Genomic DNA, 18779 nt, shown 5'->3' with positions numbered 1-18779 from the left:
CTTTCTGCATCATTACTATTGTTGATCATTTGTAGATTACGCATATTCAGCAAACACTGGTTTTAGAGGCTATACATGCAAAATAAGGGGCAGGGCTTAAGAGGGGGCATCCAGCCAGATCAGATGATCATCCAGTTCAACTTCTCACTTGTTTAAAACCACATAGTGATAGTGATCTAGCTTAAGTTGGACAATTAGTTTATTTCTTGCTGTTTGTTATTATGGATTTGACTGGAACTCATGTATAGTAAAGAATAGAGTGAACAGAATGGTCAGCTGGACTGGGACAGACATATCACATCCTACATCGCCTCAGGTCAACTATTCTATCTTTACTTGCTTTGACTCTGTGAACCTTCAGATGCAAGCCAGAGGTAACACATTCAGTAATGTTCGATATTCCTTGTTTATGATCAGGTCTGTGATATCTTCTTCCATGCTGCTGATTAAAATCTTTTCATTTTTATTAATTTTTTTTTCACATACTACATGCAACTACATCGTTTGTCATAGCTGAAGTATCTCAACAAGTTTCAAAGAAGGTTGGTGAAGAATCAAATATTTCTTTGCAAAAAGAACATCAAGCCACAAAAAAAAAGTGGCAAAATGCTTCTCCATGGTAACCATGCTGAACATTTTTTTAACACTCACCAGCAACTTTATTAGGAACACTATACAGTAATCATACTAGGACCCCACCTTTACTCTCAGAACAACCTCAATAATTCATGGCATGGATTACATAAAGTGGAAATATTCCTGGAAATATTCTGGTCCATGTACATGACTGCATCACACTGCATCATTCATTGTCTTTTGTGTAAAACAATGCATGTGTTCACCAACAGTTCCCTGCTGTGTACATTCAAACAACACTCAGTTGCCCAGTTTAGGTAATCCTGTGCCCACTATAGCCTCAGATCCCTGTTCTTGGCTGGAACCAGATGCTGTTGTAACCTATCTGCCTCAAAGTTCAAATGGTGCATTCTGAGAAATTGCGCTTTTCTGTTCACTACAATGGTAAAGAGTGATTCTTTGAGGTTTTTTTTTAAATGATTCAGTGTAAATTCTACAAACTGTTCCCTGAGAGCAGCACTTTCTGAAATACTCAAACCAGCCTGTCTGGTACCAACATCCATGCCATGGTGAAAATCACTAAGTTCATGTTTTCACCCATTTGAGCATTAACTGAAGCTCTGATCAGCATGTTATTATTATGGATTATCCAGTGATAATTATCCAATCATTCCACATGATTGGATAATTGAATGGATGAGCAGGTGTATGTGTGTTCCTATGAAAATGGCCAGTCAGTGTATATGACTGAACTACACAAAGAATCTGATGAATATGATGGCATGGGTTTCCCCCTTAGTTTGTCACCTGTCTATGTATTTATGTTATTCTACACTACTTAATCTCTCTTGGAACTCTGCATTTTCCAGTAGAGCTGTTGGAGCCAACCAGCCCTTTCTGACAATCCAATATAGTAACCATAAATATGAACAATTATCTGACTACTATTATACTTCAAATTATTATATGTAAAAACTAGGTCTCATATATTAAGAAGGAAAGCCCAGTTGTTACTTTTTTCAGCTGAAGAAATACTATACAAATACATTTGAATATATTTGCGATTTTATATGATCTTATACCATGGCTTTTTTTAAATATAAAATGGATTAGACAATACCTTGAAAACATATTAAATGTTAATATCATTACAGCGCTCCTTCAGATGTACCACAACAGATTGAGACATGAAGGAACTAAATGGTGAATAAACAAACAATACAATGGCCAGGAGAAATCTGGTCAGGAACATATTGCTGGCAGATAACGTGACAAACTCTAATAAACTTATCTATATCAACAGCCAACAGAGATTATAAGACATAATAAGTTGAATGTTTGAATCTGAATAGGACAAATATCCTCAGGAGAGTACAAGAAGACAAAAATGTTAGCCCATTCACATATATTAAGAAGTGAATGGGCTAGCACTTTTTGTCTTTTTGTACTCTCCTGAGGATATTTACTCTTTTCAGAGTCAAAACATTGTGTTTATTATGTCTTTATAATCTCTGTTGGCTGTTGATAAGGACAAGATTTAATCATCTCTCCAATCATGTACTTTCCAAATTGGTTGACTAACAATGAGGTTTACAGTGACCCTAACTGCTTTTTAATTCTTCCTGTCATTCCAGTGATTAAAGCCATGACTCAGCACTGGAGCTGACAAGGTCCACTTCAATGGAAGTATGAATAGCTGCTTGGTGGTTACTGTGAATGGATCAACTCAAACAGTTGTCCCTCCTAAGCAAGAGTTTTTTCACGGACCTTACATCGCAGCTGAAGTAACAATATCCATTCTGTCTACGTCTGGAAATCTATTGGTTTGCATTGCGGTGGGACGCAACAAGAAGCTTCGAACTGTCACCAACTACTTCTTGGTCTCTTTGGCAGCAGCTGATTTTTTTGTAGGCACACTGGCCATTCCATGTGCTATTATGACAGACCTGGGTCTCCCCCACAATAATCTATACCTGTGCATTACTATTGTGTACATGCTTATCACGCTAACCCAGAGTTCTGTCTTCAGTCTGTTAGCAATAGCCATTGAGCGCTATGTGGCAATCCTTTTGCCGTTCCACTACCAGAGGCTTTTGAAGCCAAGGAATGCTAGGCTAGTCATAATGCTGACCTGGGTTCTTGCTTTCCTTTTGAGCTCAGTGCCACTGCTAGACTTTCAGAACCAATCCCGTCAGATTAACTACTGCTTCTTTGCATGTGTGGTGGACATTGCCTTCATGGTATACTTCAACTTCTTTGGTTGTGCTCTAATTCCCCTGCTGGTGATGTTTTTCATTTATGCTCACATCTTCATCACTGTGAGGAGGCAGGTGAGGCGCATTGCAGCATTACACAGTGCATTAGAAGCTCAAGCTAAGCAAAATTCAGCCATGCGACGTGAAGCAAAGAAGGCCACCTTGATATTCCTGCTCATCTTCTTTTTTGTGCTGTGCTGGATGCCAATTCATATTATGAATTGCTTGCAGCAATTCTGTCCACACTGCACAGTGCCATTGCCTCTTATTTTGACAGCAGTCATCCTTTCCCATGCCAGTTCAGCCATTAACCCTCTGCTCTATGCCTACAGGATGAAATCCTTCCGTCAGGCATTCAAAGCCATTTTTCTTTGTTGTCGAGTTACTCCTCCACTGTTTGATACTACTGACAGCAATGGGACCTCAAAAAAACCCAAGAGCGTGAAATAATATAGGCACCTAGTCTCACGAAGAAACTACTTATAATGAAAACTAGTGAGGAACTAATGTGAAAAGAACTCGGGAGACAATTTTTTGAGGTACACAAAGCCAATTCAATTTTTATTTGTATAGCACTTTTAACAATGGACATAGCCACAAAGCAGCTTTACAGAAATATATCAATTCTGAATATCAATTTTACCTATATGAATTTATAAATTTATCCCTGATGAGCAAGCCTGAGGTGATGGTGGTGAGGAAAAACTCCTTGAGATGACATGAGGAAGAAACCTTCAGAGGAACCAGACTCAAATAGGAACCCACTCTCATTTGGGTAATAATAGATAGCATGATTATAAATAACTCACTTCTATAACTGTGTCTTATATAGTCACAAAGTACAACTGTGTAACCAAGAAATTCATTATGGGTTTAGCATGAAGTCTATTTTGGCGGCACGGTGATGTAGTGGTTAGCACTGTCACCTCACAGCAAGAAGGTTCTGGGTTCGAGCCCAGTGGTCAACGGGCTTGAGTGTAAAACTGTTCATGACAACTGTAGTCCTAAAGTCATCATGGTGACTGTAGTCCTTAGCCATCATAGCAAAACTATTTGTCAATTGCAATCAAAATTCATTTTCACGGTTTCTAAGTGCATGTCTAGACTGTCCATCCTCAGCAGAAGCAAAGTGATGAGAACTCCAGCTAGAAGTAGGGCATCAGGGTGGATCTGTCAGGTCCAGAGAGCAGAATGGGGTCACTGGTATCTCAGGAGTAACATGTGTAACTCAACAGAGAGAGAGAAAGAGAGAGAGGTTATTAGGTATGCCTGTTGTCGTCACGTAATGATTAAGAACAGTGCACATTATGTGCTGAGTGCAACCAGGGACTTCGGCAAGATTAACTATGACAACATAACTAAAAGGGAGAGCCAGAAGGTAATACAGTCATGAGGGAGCCCTGGGACATAAAGCAGCAGCCACTCCACCATCAACATATGTGAGTGAACGTGTGAAAATGTGTGTGTGTATGGGGGGGGGATCTATACATCCCAGTTTACCAAGACACTCTATGCCTGAGGACCCTCCAGATCTACCCCTTTACCTAATAAAAAGCTAACAAAAGGCTTAAGGGTGATGTGGTCATATCTTCTAATTCTAGTAAGGACTCTTGCTGCTGCATTTTGAACTAAGTAGTGCTTATTTATGCACTTACTGGAACCATATGGCCCTTTTCCACTACCCTTTTTCAGCTCACTTCAGCCCAATACGGCTCGCGTTTCGACTACCTCAGAGCAGCACGACTCAGCTTGCTTCAGCCCTACTCAGCACCCAAAACTTGCACGATTTTGGAGTAGGGCTGAAGCGAGCCAAACCGAGCCGAGTGGGGCTAGGGGCGTGAGGAGACACTCCCCTGTGCACTGATTGGTGAGGAGGAGTGTCCTCACATGCCCACACACACCCCGCGAGCACGCTGGGATCTATAAACACCGTAAACCCGGAAGAAGAAGAATTACGAAAATTTCTGAAGCCTTATGCGCCTCGCCTCATCTATACGCTCTTGCCAGTATCTGTTGGCATTGTCGGTGACAACAAGCCACAGCACCAAGACCAGCAACACTAACGACTCCATGTCCTCCATGTTTATTGTTTACTATCCGGGACGTGAGACTACTGCTTAAAAGGTCACTGATGTCACTGTTTGCGCCGTCTAACGACATCACGTGACGTCCACCCACTTTCGCTAACTCCACCCAATGTGTCCACCCACTTCCAGCCAGCACGGTTCAGCGCGGTTGTAGTCGAAATGCAACTCCAACAGCCCCACTCAGCTTGACTCAGCCCAACTCAGCACGGCACGGCTCAGCCCAACTCAGCCGCGTTGGTAGTGGAAAAGCGGCAATAGATGCTAAAGAAGGCAACTGGACTTGCTTGAAATTCTTGAAGATGTTTCACCTCTCATCTGAAAGCCTTCTTCAGTTCTGTCTGACTAGTGGGGAGTTCCAAGTATTTATCCTCTAGTGGATCAAAAACAACCCTAAGGAGAGTCATTGAGGTCACCTGGGTTGTTGAGTCATCCTGTAGGTGTTGATCACTGGGGGCTGGGTGTGAATGATGTTAGCAGCCAAGAGAGTCATTAGGGTGATCTGTGGGTCATTGGCTAGGTGACCCACAGATCACCCTAACAACTCTCTAGGCTGCTAACACCGTTCACACCTGGCCCCCAGTAATCTACACCTACAGGATGACTCAACAACCCAGGTGACCTCAACGACTCTCCTTAGGGTTGCTTTTGATCTGCTCGAGGATAAATACCTGGAACTCCCTACTAGTCAGACGGAACTGAAGAAGGCTTTTGGATGAGAGGTGAAACATCTTCAAGAATTTCAAGCAAGTCCAGTTGCCTTCTTTAGCACCTATGGTTTACTATGACCTGGATGACTGAGAACCTTCACAGACATACTTACTGGAACATCCAGACAGTAAGGCATTACAATAATCCAGCCTAGAGTTAACAAAAGCATGAATTAGTTTTTCTACATAATGTAGTGACATTATATTATTATCTTAGCAATATTTCTGAGATGAAAGAAAATTATCCTTTCCTGACTCCAACAACATCAAGGAGAATGGAATGATCAATGGTGTCAAATGCTGCACTAAGGTCAAGCAATACAAACAAGGAGACACAGCCCTGATCAGATGCCAACAGTAGGTCGTTTACTACTTTAACCAGTGCTGTCTTTGTGCTGTGATGAGGTCTAAATCCTGACTGATACATTTCATGGATGTTATTCCTATGTAGATATGAGCATAACTGCTGTGCCACAGCTTTTTCTAGGATCTTGGAGATAAAGGGGATGTTTGATATTGGCAAATCATTGGATAGCTGACAGGGGTCAAGGTCAAGTTTTTTAATCAGGGGTTTGATAACTGCTAGTTTAGAGGATTTGGGTACATAGCCAGTGCTCAGGGAAGACTTGATTTATTTTTAGAAGAGGTTCAATTGCTTCTGGTATTATCTGTTTGAAGAATCATGTAGATAAGGGATCTCGAACACAAGTTGAAGATTATGATGAGGAAATTAGTGAGGTTAGTTTGGCCTCACAAAGGGGAGTAAAACATTCTAATCCCTATACAACTATATTGTTATCGAAAGGGTGACTTATCAAATTGTCTGGATTTAAATTTACAGTCTGAATTTTTTGTCTGAAAAATATACTACATATTACAGGTTTGCATGTGTCTGTGGTGGTTTTATTCCTAGTCAATTTTGCTACAGTATTAAATAAGAATCTCAGATTATTTTTTATCATCCTCTATGAGGGTGGAGAGATACGTTGATCTAGCAGAACTAAGAGCTTTTTATACTTCAAGAGGCTTTCCTTCCAGGCTAATTTGAATACTACGAATTTTTGTTTATATGGTGCCTGACCATAAATTACTTTTTTCGTTAAAGCTGCTATTCTGTAAAGATACTATACAAATAAAATTTAAATTGAATAAGTTTTGTTAATAAGCAGGTGAATAAGGTCACCTGGGAAGTATGTATGTAGAAATTTTTACTTGGTGTACTATGTTCATATACTTTTAGAGATTGATGTTGATGTTTATTTTTGTTTTAATCCTGAGTTATGCTTCTACTGCACAAAATAAAAATGGAACCTAAAAATAAAAATGTTACCTTTAAGTGGTGGTTTTCTACTGGAACCAGGTTTCCATTGTGGTGTTGTGCGATGTTTTAAAAAAAGTCAACAAAACACAATTGTGAATGTTCTGTGTTTCCACTGAGTGATGTTGTGATTAAAGCTGGCTTTTCTCCTCTTGCGACGGTCATTCGGATCTCCAAGACCTGATATTTGTCACGGATATCACACCGTGATAGCCGCAATAGCTGTGGTAGTGTTTAATCGAATGTGGAAAAAGGGGTTTCCATTTCAAGTTCAAGAAATATTGTTTTGTTGAATTGTCTGGAAAAGTACCTCAGGCGAGCTGAAAATGTTTTTGTGAGATTTGAATTATTATTATTTTTTAAATTTACGTTTCCATTTCTTGTTTTTAGTTCACAATTTCAAATTGTGCATTAAGCAGGTTATTGGAAACCCAGCATGTGATTATTAACATATGCACAGTGAATTTTTAGTTAACTGGTTATGATTTTTGGAAAATAATGAATGTTTTCTAAACACCGTTATTGTTGTATTAAGAAATGGATTATAGAATGTGACCCAGAACAACTTAATTTGTGGATAATTTGTGAAATGCCATTAATAATACTTTTGCCAATACAACATGTACTGTGTATGAAAGTAAAAACCAAACCCAATGAAAATCTGTGTTCCAAGTTACCAGACATCAATTAAAAATGTTGTCTTGACAAAAGCATAAGCCAGTCTCCTTCAGAATCTTTCTTTATATGTAGATAGCCAACACTCTGAGGATTTTTTTTCAGCAAATGTATCATTTATTGGGGTATTTATTTTATTAATGGCAAGAAATCTTCAGTGATTTGGAATATTAGGGCAATGTGTTCTGACTTTCCTTTCCTAGTAACTGCTGAATTCTTCCTTAAAGCGACGGCAGGGCAGCCAGCAACACATTACAATAAAAAAAATAAGAGAGACATTTTGAAGGCATTTTAAAACTGATTGTTTCTCAGATGATATTAAGCAGAAACGTATACAAGTATCCACTTACAGTCCAATAAATTGGTTAGCTAAAAACAAAATACATCAATAACCTGAAAATTAAGACATAGTTACTTACATATGCAGCTAAAGCAGAGGGAATGTGTGATTTTTCTGTCAGGATTGGTTTTATTTAATGAAATACTGAGCTTTAAAGTGCTTCAGTTAGCAGAACAGAAGCTTAGCTCCAGATCCAGGTGCCTGTAACACATCTGGAGAGGTGGATTTAAATGAGCAAAGAAGCTGGCATATTGTGCATAGTGGCAGATGGATGAACCTGTGTGATTTGTTTGTTACACAGAGTCTGTATAGTCTATCTATTAAATTAAAGATTAGAATTATCGTTGGGACATTCAGTAAATCAAGATATACACTATATAAGATTATTTATTTAAACAATATAGTATGTAGACAAGCAAATTAGTCAACACACAATTTCATCGAATTTTGAGGAATATTCTAACCATTTTTGATTTTCATTCATCATACAAGAGTTTTTACATTCAGATATATGTTTATAACAGATGAGTAGTCATTTGAGCAGACACATGTTCTGGACTTCTCTGTCTTACACCTTAACATCCCATGGTGTATAAGTTCCCAACTCTGAAGGAGGACACTGAAACCAAACAAAGACACGTCATATTTTGGCAGAATATTCTTTATGATGATGAAATGTTTGATATTTGAAGAGAAAACTGAAATTATGAATTGAGTTTCGCACTTCAGCAACTCCAGGTCTCAAAACTTTAGACATGAACTTTCAAATTATAGACATTTTATAGCACATAAGTAACCACTTGATTATTTTGTGGGAATGTAATGCAGTACACAACGTACATCATACATACTACAGCTGTCAGAAACTATATACTCACTGGCCACTTTATTAGGAACACCCATTCACCTGCTGTTTTATGCATCTAATAAGCCAATCCCTTGACAGCAGCGCAATGCATCAAATCATGCTGATACAAATCAAAAGCATCAGTTAATGTTCACTTCAAACATCAGAATGGGAAAAATTGTGATCTCTGTAACTTTCACTGTGACATGTGTATTGGGAGGGCACGGTGGTGCAGTGGTTAGCACTGTCACCTCACAGCAGGAAAGGTTCTGGGTTTGAGCACAGTGGCCAACGGGGGCCTTTCTGTGTGGAGTTTGCATGTTCACCCCATGTCTGCGTGGGTTTCCTCTGGGTGCTCCAGTTTCCCCCCCCAGTCCAAAGACACGCAGTTAGGTTAACTGGCTACTCTAAATTGTCCATAGGTGTGAATGTGTGTGTGAATGGTTGAGAGGAGAAAACCTCTATAATAATCCAATAGAAGGCAACAGGAAACCACTACTGTAATGTTCCCTAGAAGCTGTGATAGACATCAGAGCTGGACCTGCCATCAGGCAGAACAGAATGGTTTGAGTATTTCAGAAACTGCTGATCTCCCGGGGTTTTCACACAGAACAGTCTCTAGAGTTTATACAGAATGGTGCAAAAAACAAAAACCATTGAGTGAGCGACAGCTCTGTGGGTGGAAACGCCTTGTTGTTAAGGTGGGGTTTACATTAGACCGTATCAGCGGATCATCAGATTAATGTTTTTAAAACGATTAGTGTGCACACAGCAACACCAATACACGATTCGCGTGCACACAGCAACACCAATACACGGATACACTCGGCTCTGCAGGCATCCTGCGCTCCAAATCACTCCGCCCTGAACAGCGAGTGCCCTTTGGAGGGTGCGCACTCCGGCCCTGCGCAGCTCACAGAGCGCGCGAGTGAAGTGCACAAGCAGTGATTTGGGACTGAGCCGCTGTGTGTGTGATCCCAGCGCATATCACTTACCACTTGCAAGTGGAAGGATGGCAAGCCTAAAGACAATCATAACTACACAATGGGCAGTATTTGCATCAGTATTTTCATACTTTTATACTCTTTAATGAAAGGTGATACAAGGCGGAAGTCCGCGCCGTTTTTCAGCAGTCGCGTCACATGACCAACGCCAGCGAATCAGAAAGGTGGATGTCACAGTGACGTTGTCCAATGACGACGCCAGCTAGAGCTCAGCACAGCGTATCCGCGTATTCTCAATGTTTACACAGCACCGGACCAGACACGATCTAGATTGAATACGTGGACCTTGGCGGATTCCCGTTTCCCGGCGTTTCCAGGCGTTTTAATGTAAACGGACAGTGCATCCGCGAAGAAAATGAGACAGATACGGTCTAATGTAAACTTGGCCTAAGAGAGATCATGGAAAATGGCCAGATTGGTTTGAGCTGCCAGGAAGGATATAGTAACTCATATAATCACTCTTTACAACCGTGGTGAGCAGAAAAGCATCTCAGCATGCAATAGCAGAAGACCACACTTGGTTCCACTCCTGCAGCCAAGAACAGGAATTTTAGAATCAAGAACAAGTTTTTATTAAAGTGGCCAGTGAGTGTATAGTATATGTAATAAAAAAAATTAATTAAAAAAAAGGTTTCTACCTGCATGCTTACTTACTGACTTGCTTGTATCAAAAACTTCAAAATAAATGCACTCCTACATGATTGGCTACATATCAGACTACCTAGATAGCACACCAATGTTCTTCATTTGTCTCGGTATTTATTTAAAGAAGCACTAAGGTAATGTCAAGCACACTTACAGTTTCTCTAACCAAAAGTTATTAGAAAAGAGTCATTATTTGTGATCATACTGAACCAAATAACACTGTAAGCGGTACTAGATTATATTTAGTCACAATATTAACAGGCAAAGCTGCAGACATCAGGCCAGTTTTATTCATTTACTTCTTTTAATTAAATAATTTCTATTAATGTTGTTATCTAGATTTTTTTTTTCAGCTTTTAGTCACAAAGTGGAAAAAGACAAATTATGTGCAAGTCCTGGTCAAGGCACAAGTTGGTCAACATGCGCCCCCCCCCAAAAAAAACCCCAAAACAAAACAAAAAAAAAACCCTTTTCCTTTTCTTCAAGACTAAATGAAACTGTGAATGTGTAATTACTGTATTGTTTTGTAGTTTTAGCACAAACACTGACCTATAACCCATCAATACAAATATAAGTTAAAACATGTTTATTTCAAAAGAAACTTAATTCGGTAACATACGAGTTTCGTGAATCTGTCCTCACAAGCGTTGCGTATTCTCTCAGGTGTAGCAGGGCTGTCCAGTCTAAAGGGTCCTGTAAGGCCAGACTCAGCCCTGGCAGCTGTAACAGCATCTTTTATAGCATAGAAGACTGAGGCAGCCAGGAAGAGGGGAGGCTCTCCAACCGCCTACATAATCAAGAAATAAAAAGGGATGTCCTGCACAGATATTCCCACAATAACAAAATAATTAATTCGGGCTTATTTCCTTCATACTGTGGACATGTTAAATGTCCATAAATAATCTGAGACTTACAGATATATACAGTGAACCCGCTCAGTGCCCAATACCTCTTGATTACCCTCTTAGTACATACCATATACAGAGTATTTTATAAAGATAAACCAATTGTTGAAATATTAGGCACATTATTTGTACCTGTAGAATATTTTGCCTATTTTTAGAGCTATTAAATATTTTTAATTGTCACTAGATTCAAGCTGACATTATTTATAGTCCTACTTGACTGAGTTATTGAAGTAACAAACCTGTTCAATTCATGGTGGTATTTAAGGCCAAGGTAACAAATACAATAACTTAATAAATAAAGGCTCTGATTTATTCTCCTGTAACAACATGGCTATGCATCAAGGACCTCAGTGGAACTCCGAAACCCCATTTAGAGAACCATAGCAATAAACTCTGAGGGCCAGTATTACCTTGGAGGAGAAGATGGCCTTCTCATTGGGGGCATCTCTAAGTAATGAGACTTTAAATTCAGTTGGAATGTCTCTGAAAGCAGGAATCTTATACATCCCAGGTCCACGAGTGTACAGGTAACCTTGGGGAGAGTAGCGCAACTCCTCAAGTGTGAAAAGACCCACGCCTTGCATGAATGCACCCTCGACCTGCACATAGAATGACATGTGAGCTCCTATACACAGAGCCTTAGACAAACCAGTGTACGGGTAAGTGAAAGCCAGTATACCTGACCAATATCCAGTGCTGGGTTCAGACTTTTGCCCACATCCATAACAATAGATGTATGCAGGTTCTAAAGGAGTGAAAATGTTCTGGATCATTATATAACCACACACAAACACATCACCAACACAGAACACTTAAAACCAGTAGTAGATATCAGAAATGGCCAGCAGTGAAGGATGAAACCATGACCAGAAATGTTAGCAAGATCTAGCCATCTTTATCCAAATGACATCATTGCTAGTGGAAGTTAAGCTGGGCTGCCAACTCTCACGCAATGAGCGTGAGACACACGCATTTGATTGTCTTCACCCGCTCACATGCCATACCTCCGATTTCTCACACTAGAAAAAAATCTAGTTTATCTATCTGATCTAGGCTACCCATTGCATCGCACCAACCACTTGCGATCGATCAATTACGGTACGCCTTACGCACGGCTAAACAGGCAGAGAGGTGTTCCCTTCTGTACACACTCCCCTATGGTAGGTGGCGCATCTAATGATGCTGCACTCGCCGGAAGTTGGATAATTGCCTACCGTCAATTTAGAGGAAGAGGAGACAGAAGAAGGTATCCGAGTTGAAGATGGGTGTCTCAGACAGGTTTGTACATATGCACGCCAATGTGTGGTGTTACTGGCGTAATTATGAACTTATATAAAGTTTCTTAATCGTTTTAGCCTATAAGTGTTTTGAGAATATTTAATGCCATATCGAGAGCTGTGTACTAGGCATGCTAAATCATTATAGGCCTACTGACGTGCCACAGCCTCTATCTTCCCCAACAAGCAGCATGGAAGAGCACCTCCTTAGCACACGTTTATTAAGGTGCATTTTTAGTTTGTTTACTGTATGTTATCATACTTTATGACTTTATTTGAAGCCATACTGGAAATGTTGTAAAATAAAGCAAGTAAGAGATAATATTACAAATGCAAGAAGAGCCATTAGCCACCATACCTATTGTTTATTTGCAGGGTATTTATTTTTAATTATTTATGATGTATGTAATTGCTCAGTTAAAGTAAATAAAGCATGTCACCTGTAATATCAAAGAACTTGAACTTGTGAATAATTAAAAAAAAAGACAGAGAACAATATACTGAGGAGACAGGGTTTCAAAGAGAGCAAGACAGGTAGAGAATATTTGTCAGATAACAGGCCCTGACGAATGCTCTATTACTAATAAGAAACATAGATAAGAAATAAATTAATAAGAAATATATTAATATAGCTTATTTAAGTATGACCAAAATTTTTAAGCACAACTTTGTGTGCACATTCCCACCTATGGCAAAGGTTCAGCTTTTTGTGTTTCAATATTGTTCAAACTTAATCATTGTAATGTTTCTTGTAGCACATGCACATTTTGCTTACTGTTTAAGCATTTTATTTGTTCTTTTGCTGTTGATATTTTTCCCCATGCCAATCTTCTGCTGAACCCAGTGGTGGGGAAAGCCCTTAAATGCATAATGAATAGTCAGTGAGGGACAATCTTATTTTTGCAACAGTTATTAAAAACTTAACATTTAGTTTCAATTCAGAAGGTGTTTAGGCTTAGCTGATGAAATATTTTCAAACATGAACTTGCCTTTAAATCTGAAACACAGGTCTATAGGGCTACAGGAACATTGGCAGTCATCTGTAGTTTTCTAGTGTGGGGGCTTTTAAGCCAAAACTTGGTGCTTTTGTTGGCCACAAGCTGAAGGCCTGGCAAGTCAGGGTGTGTAAGAATGTAGGTACGGCACAGCAGGCTACTCCAAAAATCCACCAGAATGCAGGAACATCTACTAAATCCAAAATCTCAACACTCCCCCCCCCTTCATTGGCCATCTCCAGCTGGATGACCCACAAACAAAACACCAGAATGCAGGGGGACAAGTGAATATCAAACTGAATACAAAATTCCCACTTACTGCGTGGTGTGCGGAAAAATTTTGCCGTCGACCCCCCCCCCCCCCCCCCCAAAAAAAAAAAAATCTCACTCCAAGGAATTTTGAAAAGTTGGCAGCCCTGAGTTAAGTAACATATAAATGAACTATACTGCATGTAAATTATTAATAACTAATTTATCACAGATAATTAGGTTGGTTTTACCTTGTGACTGCCAGTCAGACAGTCTACCTCCACCACTGAGACTGCCACACCATAAGAGAAGTAGTTAAATGGGCGACCAGAATTTGTTTCAAAATCATAGCCGATATCCGGAGTCCTGCAGAATCAGGAGGTATAGAACATATCCTACAGTCAGTAGTGTAAAAATTCTGCTGATTCAGCAAAATGTTAAACAAGAAAAGGTCAGAAATTGTAAAACGTTTTAACGTACTTATAAAATCCATTGGCTGATAAGTTTACCCTGTCAAAGTAAGCTGCATTCACCTACAAAAAAAAAAAGAAATGAGGTTACTATGAGATATTAAAGTATTCTGGCTCAGAAAAAAATAGATGGACTCATATAAAGCAGTTTACATGTCATAGTAGCCTTAAGCTGTTCTAATGTGAATTAAATCCTATTGGAATCAGAGGTGGACAGTAACGAAGTATATTTACTTGAGTACTGTACTTAAGTACACTTTTTGAGTATCTGTACTTTACTTGAGTATTATTATTATTATTATTATTATTATTATTATTATTATTATTATAAACTTATGATTTTAACTTCACTACATTTGAAAGACAAATGTACTTTCACTCCACTACATTTCTATCAAGTTCCTTGTTACTCATTACTCTGAAGCAGCTTTGAAAAGTTGATGTTTTTTTTTTTCCTTTTCTAAAATGTGATAGTTTTTTTGCAGGTGACACTGAGACAGCCTATGAGTAATCACTAGAGTCCCATCCCATCCATAGACTGTATAAAATCAAGTTCAATGATTTTATCAGCAGCATTATTTGAACATGGTCAGTTGATGGCAGAATGGAAGGAGGCGGTTCTTTTGGGAAATGCACGCACCCATGGCCATACCTAGAACCCATGTTTCAGTTTTCTGAAAGGATTAAAGATTTGTTTCATTTTAAATGTTTGCTTTGTTTGCATAAAGCAAACCACATCATGGCCTCCAAAAACTTGCTGTCGAACCTGCAGAAGCATATTGAGGTATGTAAACGTTTTATTCCAAGAGAAAACTTGCAATAAAGTTGTCTGTGCTTTTAGAGCTAGTGATAATGTTGCAATAGCTATGCAGCCTGGTTAGTCAAATGACTTTCTCTGGATTTGCTCGCCAAATTGCCATAGCCTTGTCCACAGCTAACGTTAACACATAGCTAGTTAACTTGGACACTGCATGTACAAACAAAGTTATGGTAACATGAATAATGTTAACTTATCTGAAGTCCTTTCAGAAATATGTTTTAGCATAATCTTGCCAAATAAACAGAATGTAGAAATCTTTCTTTTTTAGTAACTTTAGCTACCCAATATGATTTCGAGTTTGAAGAGCATTTGCTAGCATGTCAGGAGCTTCACTCAGTACGTTTACATGCGCATCCAAATCGAGCTGCTGTCGGTAATCGAGCAAAGGGTCCCAGCAGGGGTGCCAGAGAAATCCAATCCTACATGCATACTGTGAAATCGAGCTATTGAGTGAGGTGCATTGTGCACCTGAGCCACAGGTGGCGCTACACGCCCCATCGTGTTGGTACACTTCCGGTTGTCGTCATGAAGAAGAGCTATTCAAGAGTATAAACAAAGGGACTACAGGCGGAAATTAGCATGTACTGCTATAACCTGGTACAGACATCTGTCCTTGCCACAAGGATAATGTTTAATTTGTACACTGTCCCTTTTAAAAATAAAATAAACTCTAAACTCTAAGAAGAGTGTTTGTAGTTTGTATGTACGAACAGAAGTGTTCCTAATAAAGTGGACGGCTAAGGTGAAGTGTCATGCCGACCGAGGCTGTTGTGTTTCCCGCTTGTGGTCTCGTCACTCCCGGAAGGGGCAGTACTGAAGTAAGTAGATCGAATACGTAGCTCGATAGGGTTTACATGCACTAAGTAGCTCGGCAGAAATCGCATAATCTAGGTCATGTAGCTCGACTGCGAGAAATCAAGTTCGGTTCAATTTCAGCCTAGCTAAGGTGTTTACATGCCATTTAGAACTTCGATTTCAGACGAGCAACGGCAGAAATTCGATTTTCTCTATGTGCATGTAAACGCACTGAGTCAGTGCTGTGTCAGAACACTACCATGCTGCTTTGTGGGGGTAGGTAGGAGTGTTAAAAAAATAAAAATAAAATGACAATGGATCTTTTTTGTCAATTCAGTTGTTTCATTTTGTAACGTTCTACCAGGCGTTTATTCTACAGGTTCTACAAGTTAGTCAGTACATCCAGTAGGTTGCTTCAGAGGCATTAGGTATTGTAAGCGTTGTGGCAATAATACAACACCACGTTGACAGAAAATATACTTTTAATACTTAAGTATTTTTAAAAGCAAGTACTTCAGTACTTAAGTAAAAATGTGACTGTACATCTTTCACTTGTATCGGAGTAATATTTGACCAGTGGGATCTGTCCTTTGACTTAAGTAATGAACTTGGGTACTTTGTCTACCTCTGACTGGAATCAGCCATTCCATTTTCCACAAGAAATTCTGGTTTGATTTTCAATTAATAATTTTCTTTGGGGGAAAAAAATTAGCCAATATTGCAAGTATACAGTACTGTGGAAAGTCTTAGGCACATGTAAAGAAATGCTGCAAACCAAAATGGCTTAAAAATAATGAAATTAAATGCTTAAAAAAATTACTGTAAACAGCAGTAAGCCACAATAAATGAAACAAAGTCAATATTTGGTGTGAGACAACCCTTTGCTTTAAAAAAAATTTGTAGTCTCAGGTACAGTTAGTGCAGTTTTATAAGGAAATGAGCTTCAGGTTTGACTGAGCATCTTGCAGAACCAACTGCAGTTCTTCTGGACACTTTGACTGTCACACTTGCTTCTTAATTTTGCAGCAAAACCCAGTAGCCTTCATTATGTTTTCTTTTGTAATCAGAATAGTGCTCTCTTATGTAATATGCTGCTCAGATACAAACATATTTTTTTTCTGTAACATTTAATTTTGTGTTCGGAAACAAACGTTTGGAACTCTAAAAATGTTTTTGGACTGACTATTATGTAGAAGTCATAAAATAGAAATCTATAACAAAGTTTGTATGAAAAAAATAGGGTGCCTAAAACTTTTGCACAGTACTGTACATGGTTATAAAGAATTTTACTGACCCAGTCCTCCCAGCTGCCCTTCGGGTTTTTGGCTTTGTAAGGCTCCAGTCTCTGCAGCAGCGTCTGGCATGCATTCTGTGCAACATTGTAGGATTAAGCATTATTTTATGCTTTAAATTGCCATAAATTTCTGTCTGCCTAAATAGAACGATACATTTTATCCAGCTTTATCATAACCAAATCCCCTAGTAGTTTTTTTTTTTCTCTCTCTCTCCCCTGGCATTAACTCTATCCTGGCTGAAGTCTGCTTCAACTATTGGCAGCGTATCAGACATGTAATTACTGTGTTCAATGAGTACATAGAGTAGCTCTTACATAGACAGCCATGCCATTGAGGTCTGAGGAGACAGATGCAGCAGTAGCACTTGTGTTTGGAACTGTGTTAGTACTGGTCTCACAGATGTGAATCTTTGTGCTGGGGATTTCCAGACATCGGCTGGCAACCTACCAAACACAACCCCATATACTTTAGTAGCACTGCTAAATATAAACATACAGTGCTCAGCGTAAATGAGTACACCCCCTTTGAAAAGTAACATTTTAAACAATATCTCAATGAACACAAACAATTTCCAAAATGTTGACAAGACAAAGTTTAATATAACATCTGTTTAACTTATAACGGGAAAGTAAGGTTAATAATATAACTTAGATTACACATTTTTTCAGTTTTACTCAAATTAGGGTGGTGCAAAAATGAGTACACCCCACAACAAAAACTACTACATCTAGTACTTTGTATGGCCTCCATGATTTTTAATGACAGCACCAAGTCTTCTAGGCATGGAATGAACAAGTCGGCGACATTTTGCAACATCAATCTTTTTCCATTCTTCAACAACGACCTCTTTTAGTGGCTGGATGGAGAGTGATGCTCAACTTGTCTCTTCAGAATTCCCCAAAGAAAATAATTTCTTTCCACCACAAAGGTGAAGGCTACAAGAAGATCAGCAAAGCTTTACTTATCAGTCAGAATACTGTAGCAAAAGTGGTACAAAAATTTAAGAAAGATGGAACTGCAACCATCTCACAGAGATGTCCAGGTCGTCCACGGAAGTTAACACCTCGACAGGAGCATCTTCTGATGAGAAGGGTTGAAGAAAATCGGCGTGCAAGTTCACTGCAGTTATCTAAAGAAATAGAAAGCCAAACTGGGGTGACTATTTCCCATGACACAATACGGCGTACACTGCAGAGGAATGGCATGCATGGATGCCATCCACGAAAGAAGCCTCTCCTAAAGCTCAGGCACAAAAAAGCCCACCTAGAGTTTGCCAGGGCCCATGCTGACAAAGATGAAGACTACTGGGACTCTATACTCTGGAGTGATGAGACCAAGATAAATGTTTTTGGAACTGATGGCTTCAAAACTGTATGGCGTCACAAAGGTGAGGAATACAAAGAAAAATGCCTGGTGCTTACAGTGAAACATGGTGGTGGCAGTGTCCTTATGTGGGGCTGCATGAGTGCTGCTGGTGTCGGGGAGCTGCATTTCATTGATGGCATCATGAATTCAC

General features: G+C 39.3%; 2 protein-coding genes across 2 annotated transcripts in view; one reads left to right on the top strand and one right to left on the bottom strand.

The window, feature by feature from the left end:
- The window catches only part of LOC132894151 (adenosine receptor A2b-like), a 53573-nt gene extending 48401 nt beyond the window's left edge, over positions 1-5172 (top strand). Inside the window, exon 2 of the mRNA XM_060933544.1 lies at positions 2211-5172. Coding sequence (XP_060789527.1) covers positions 2265-3281 — 1017 coding nt within the window. The 5' untranslated portion in view covers positions 2211-2264 and the 3' untranslated portion in view covers positions 3282-5172. The remainder of the gene's footprint in view (positions 1-2210) is intronic.
- Positions 5173-8488: 3316 nt separating this feature from the next.
- xdh (xanthine dehydrogenase) overlaps positions 8489-18779 on the bottom strand; it is a 121555-nt gene continuing 111264 nt past the window's right edge. Inside the window, exons 29-36 of the mRNA XM_060932908.1 lie at positions 17578-17706; positions 17263-17337; positions 14364-14416; positions 14135-14249; positions 12042-12107; positions 11773-11961; positions 11074-11241; positions 8489-8577 (exon numbers count right to left, since the gene is read on the bottom strand). Coding sequence (XP_060788891.1) covers positions 8527-8577; positions 11074-11241; positions 11773-11961; positions 12042-12107; positions 14135-14249; positions 14364-14416; positions 17263-17337; positions 17578-17706 — 846 coding nt within the window. The 3' untranslated portion in view covers positions 8489-8526. The remainder of the gene's footprint in view (positions 8578-11073; positions 11242-11772; positions 11962-12041; positions 12108-14134; positions 14250-14363; positions 14417-17262; positions 17338-17577; positions 17707-18779) is intronic.

Source organism: Neoarius graeffei, chromosome 11, assembly GCF_027579695.1.
Source record: "Neoarius graeffei isolate fNeoGra1 chromosome 11, fNeoGra1.pri, whole genome shotgun sequence".
Classification (NCBI taxonomy): domain Eukaryota; kingdom Metazoa; phylum Chordata; class Actinopteri; order Siluriformes; family Ariidae; genus Neoarius; species Neoarius graeffei.
The sequence above is the reverse complement of the archived record's forward strand: the minus strand, read 5'-3'. Positions and strand labels throughout refer to the sequence as shown.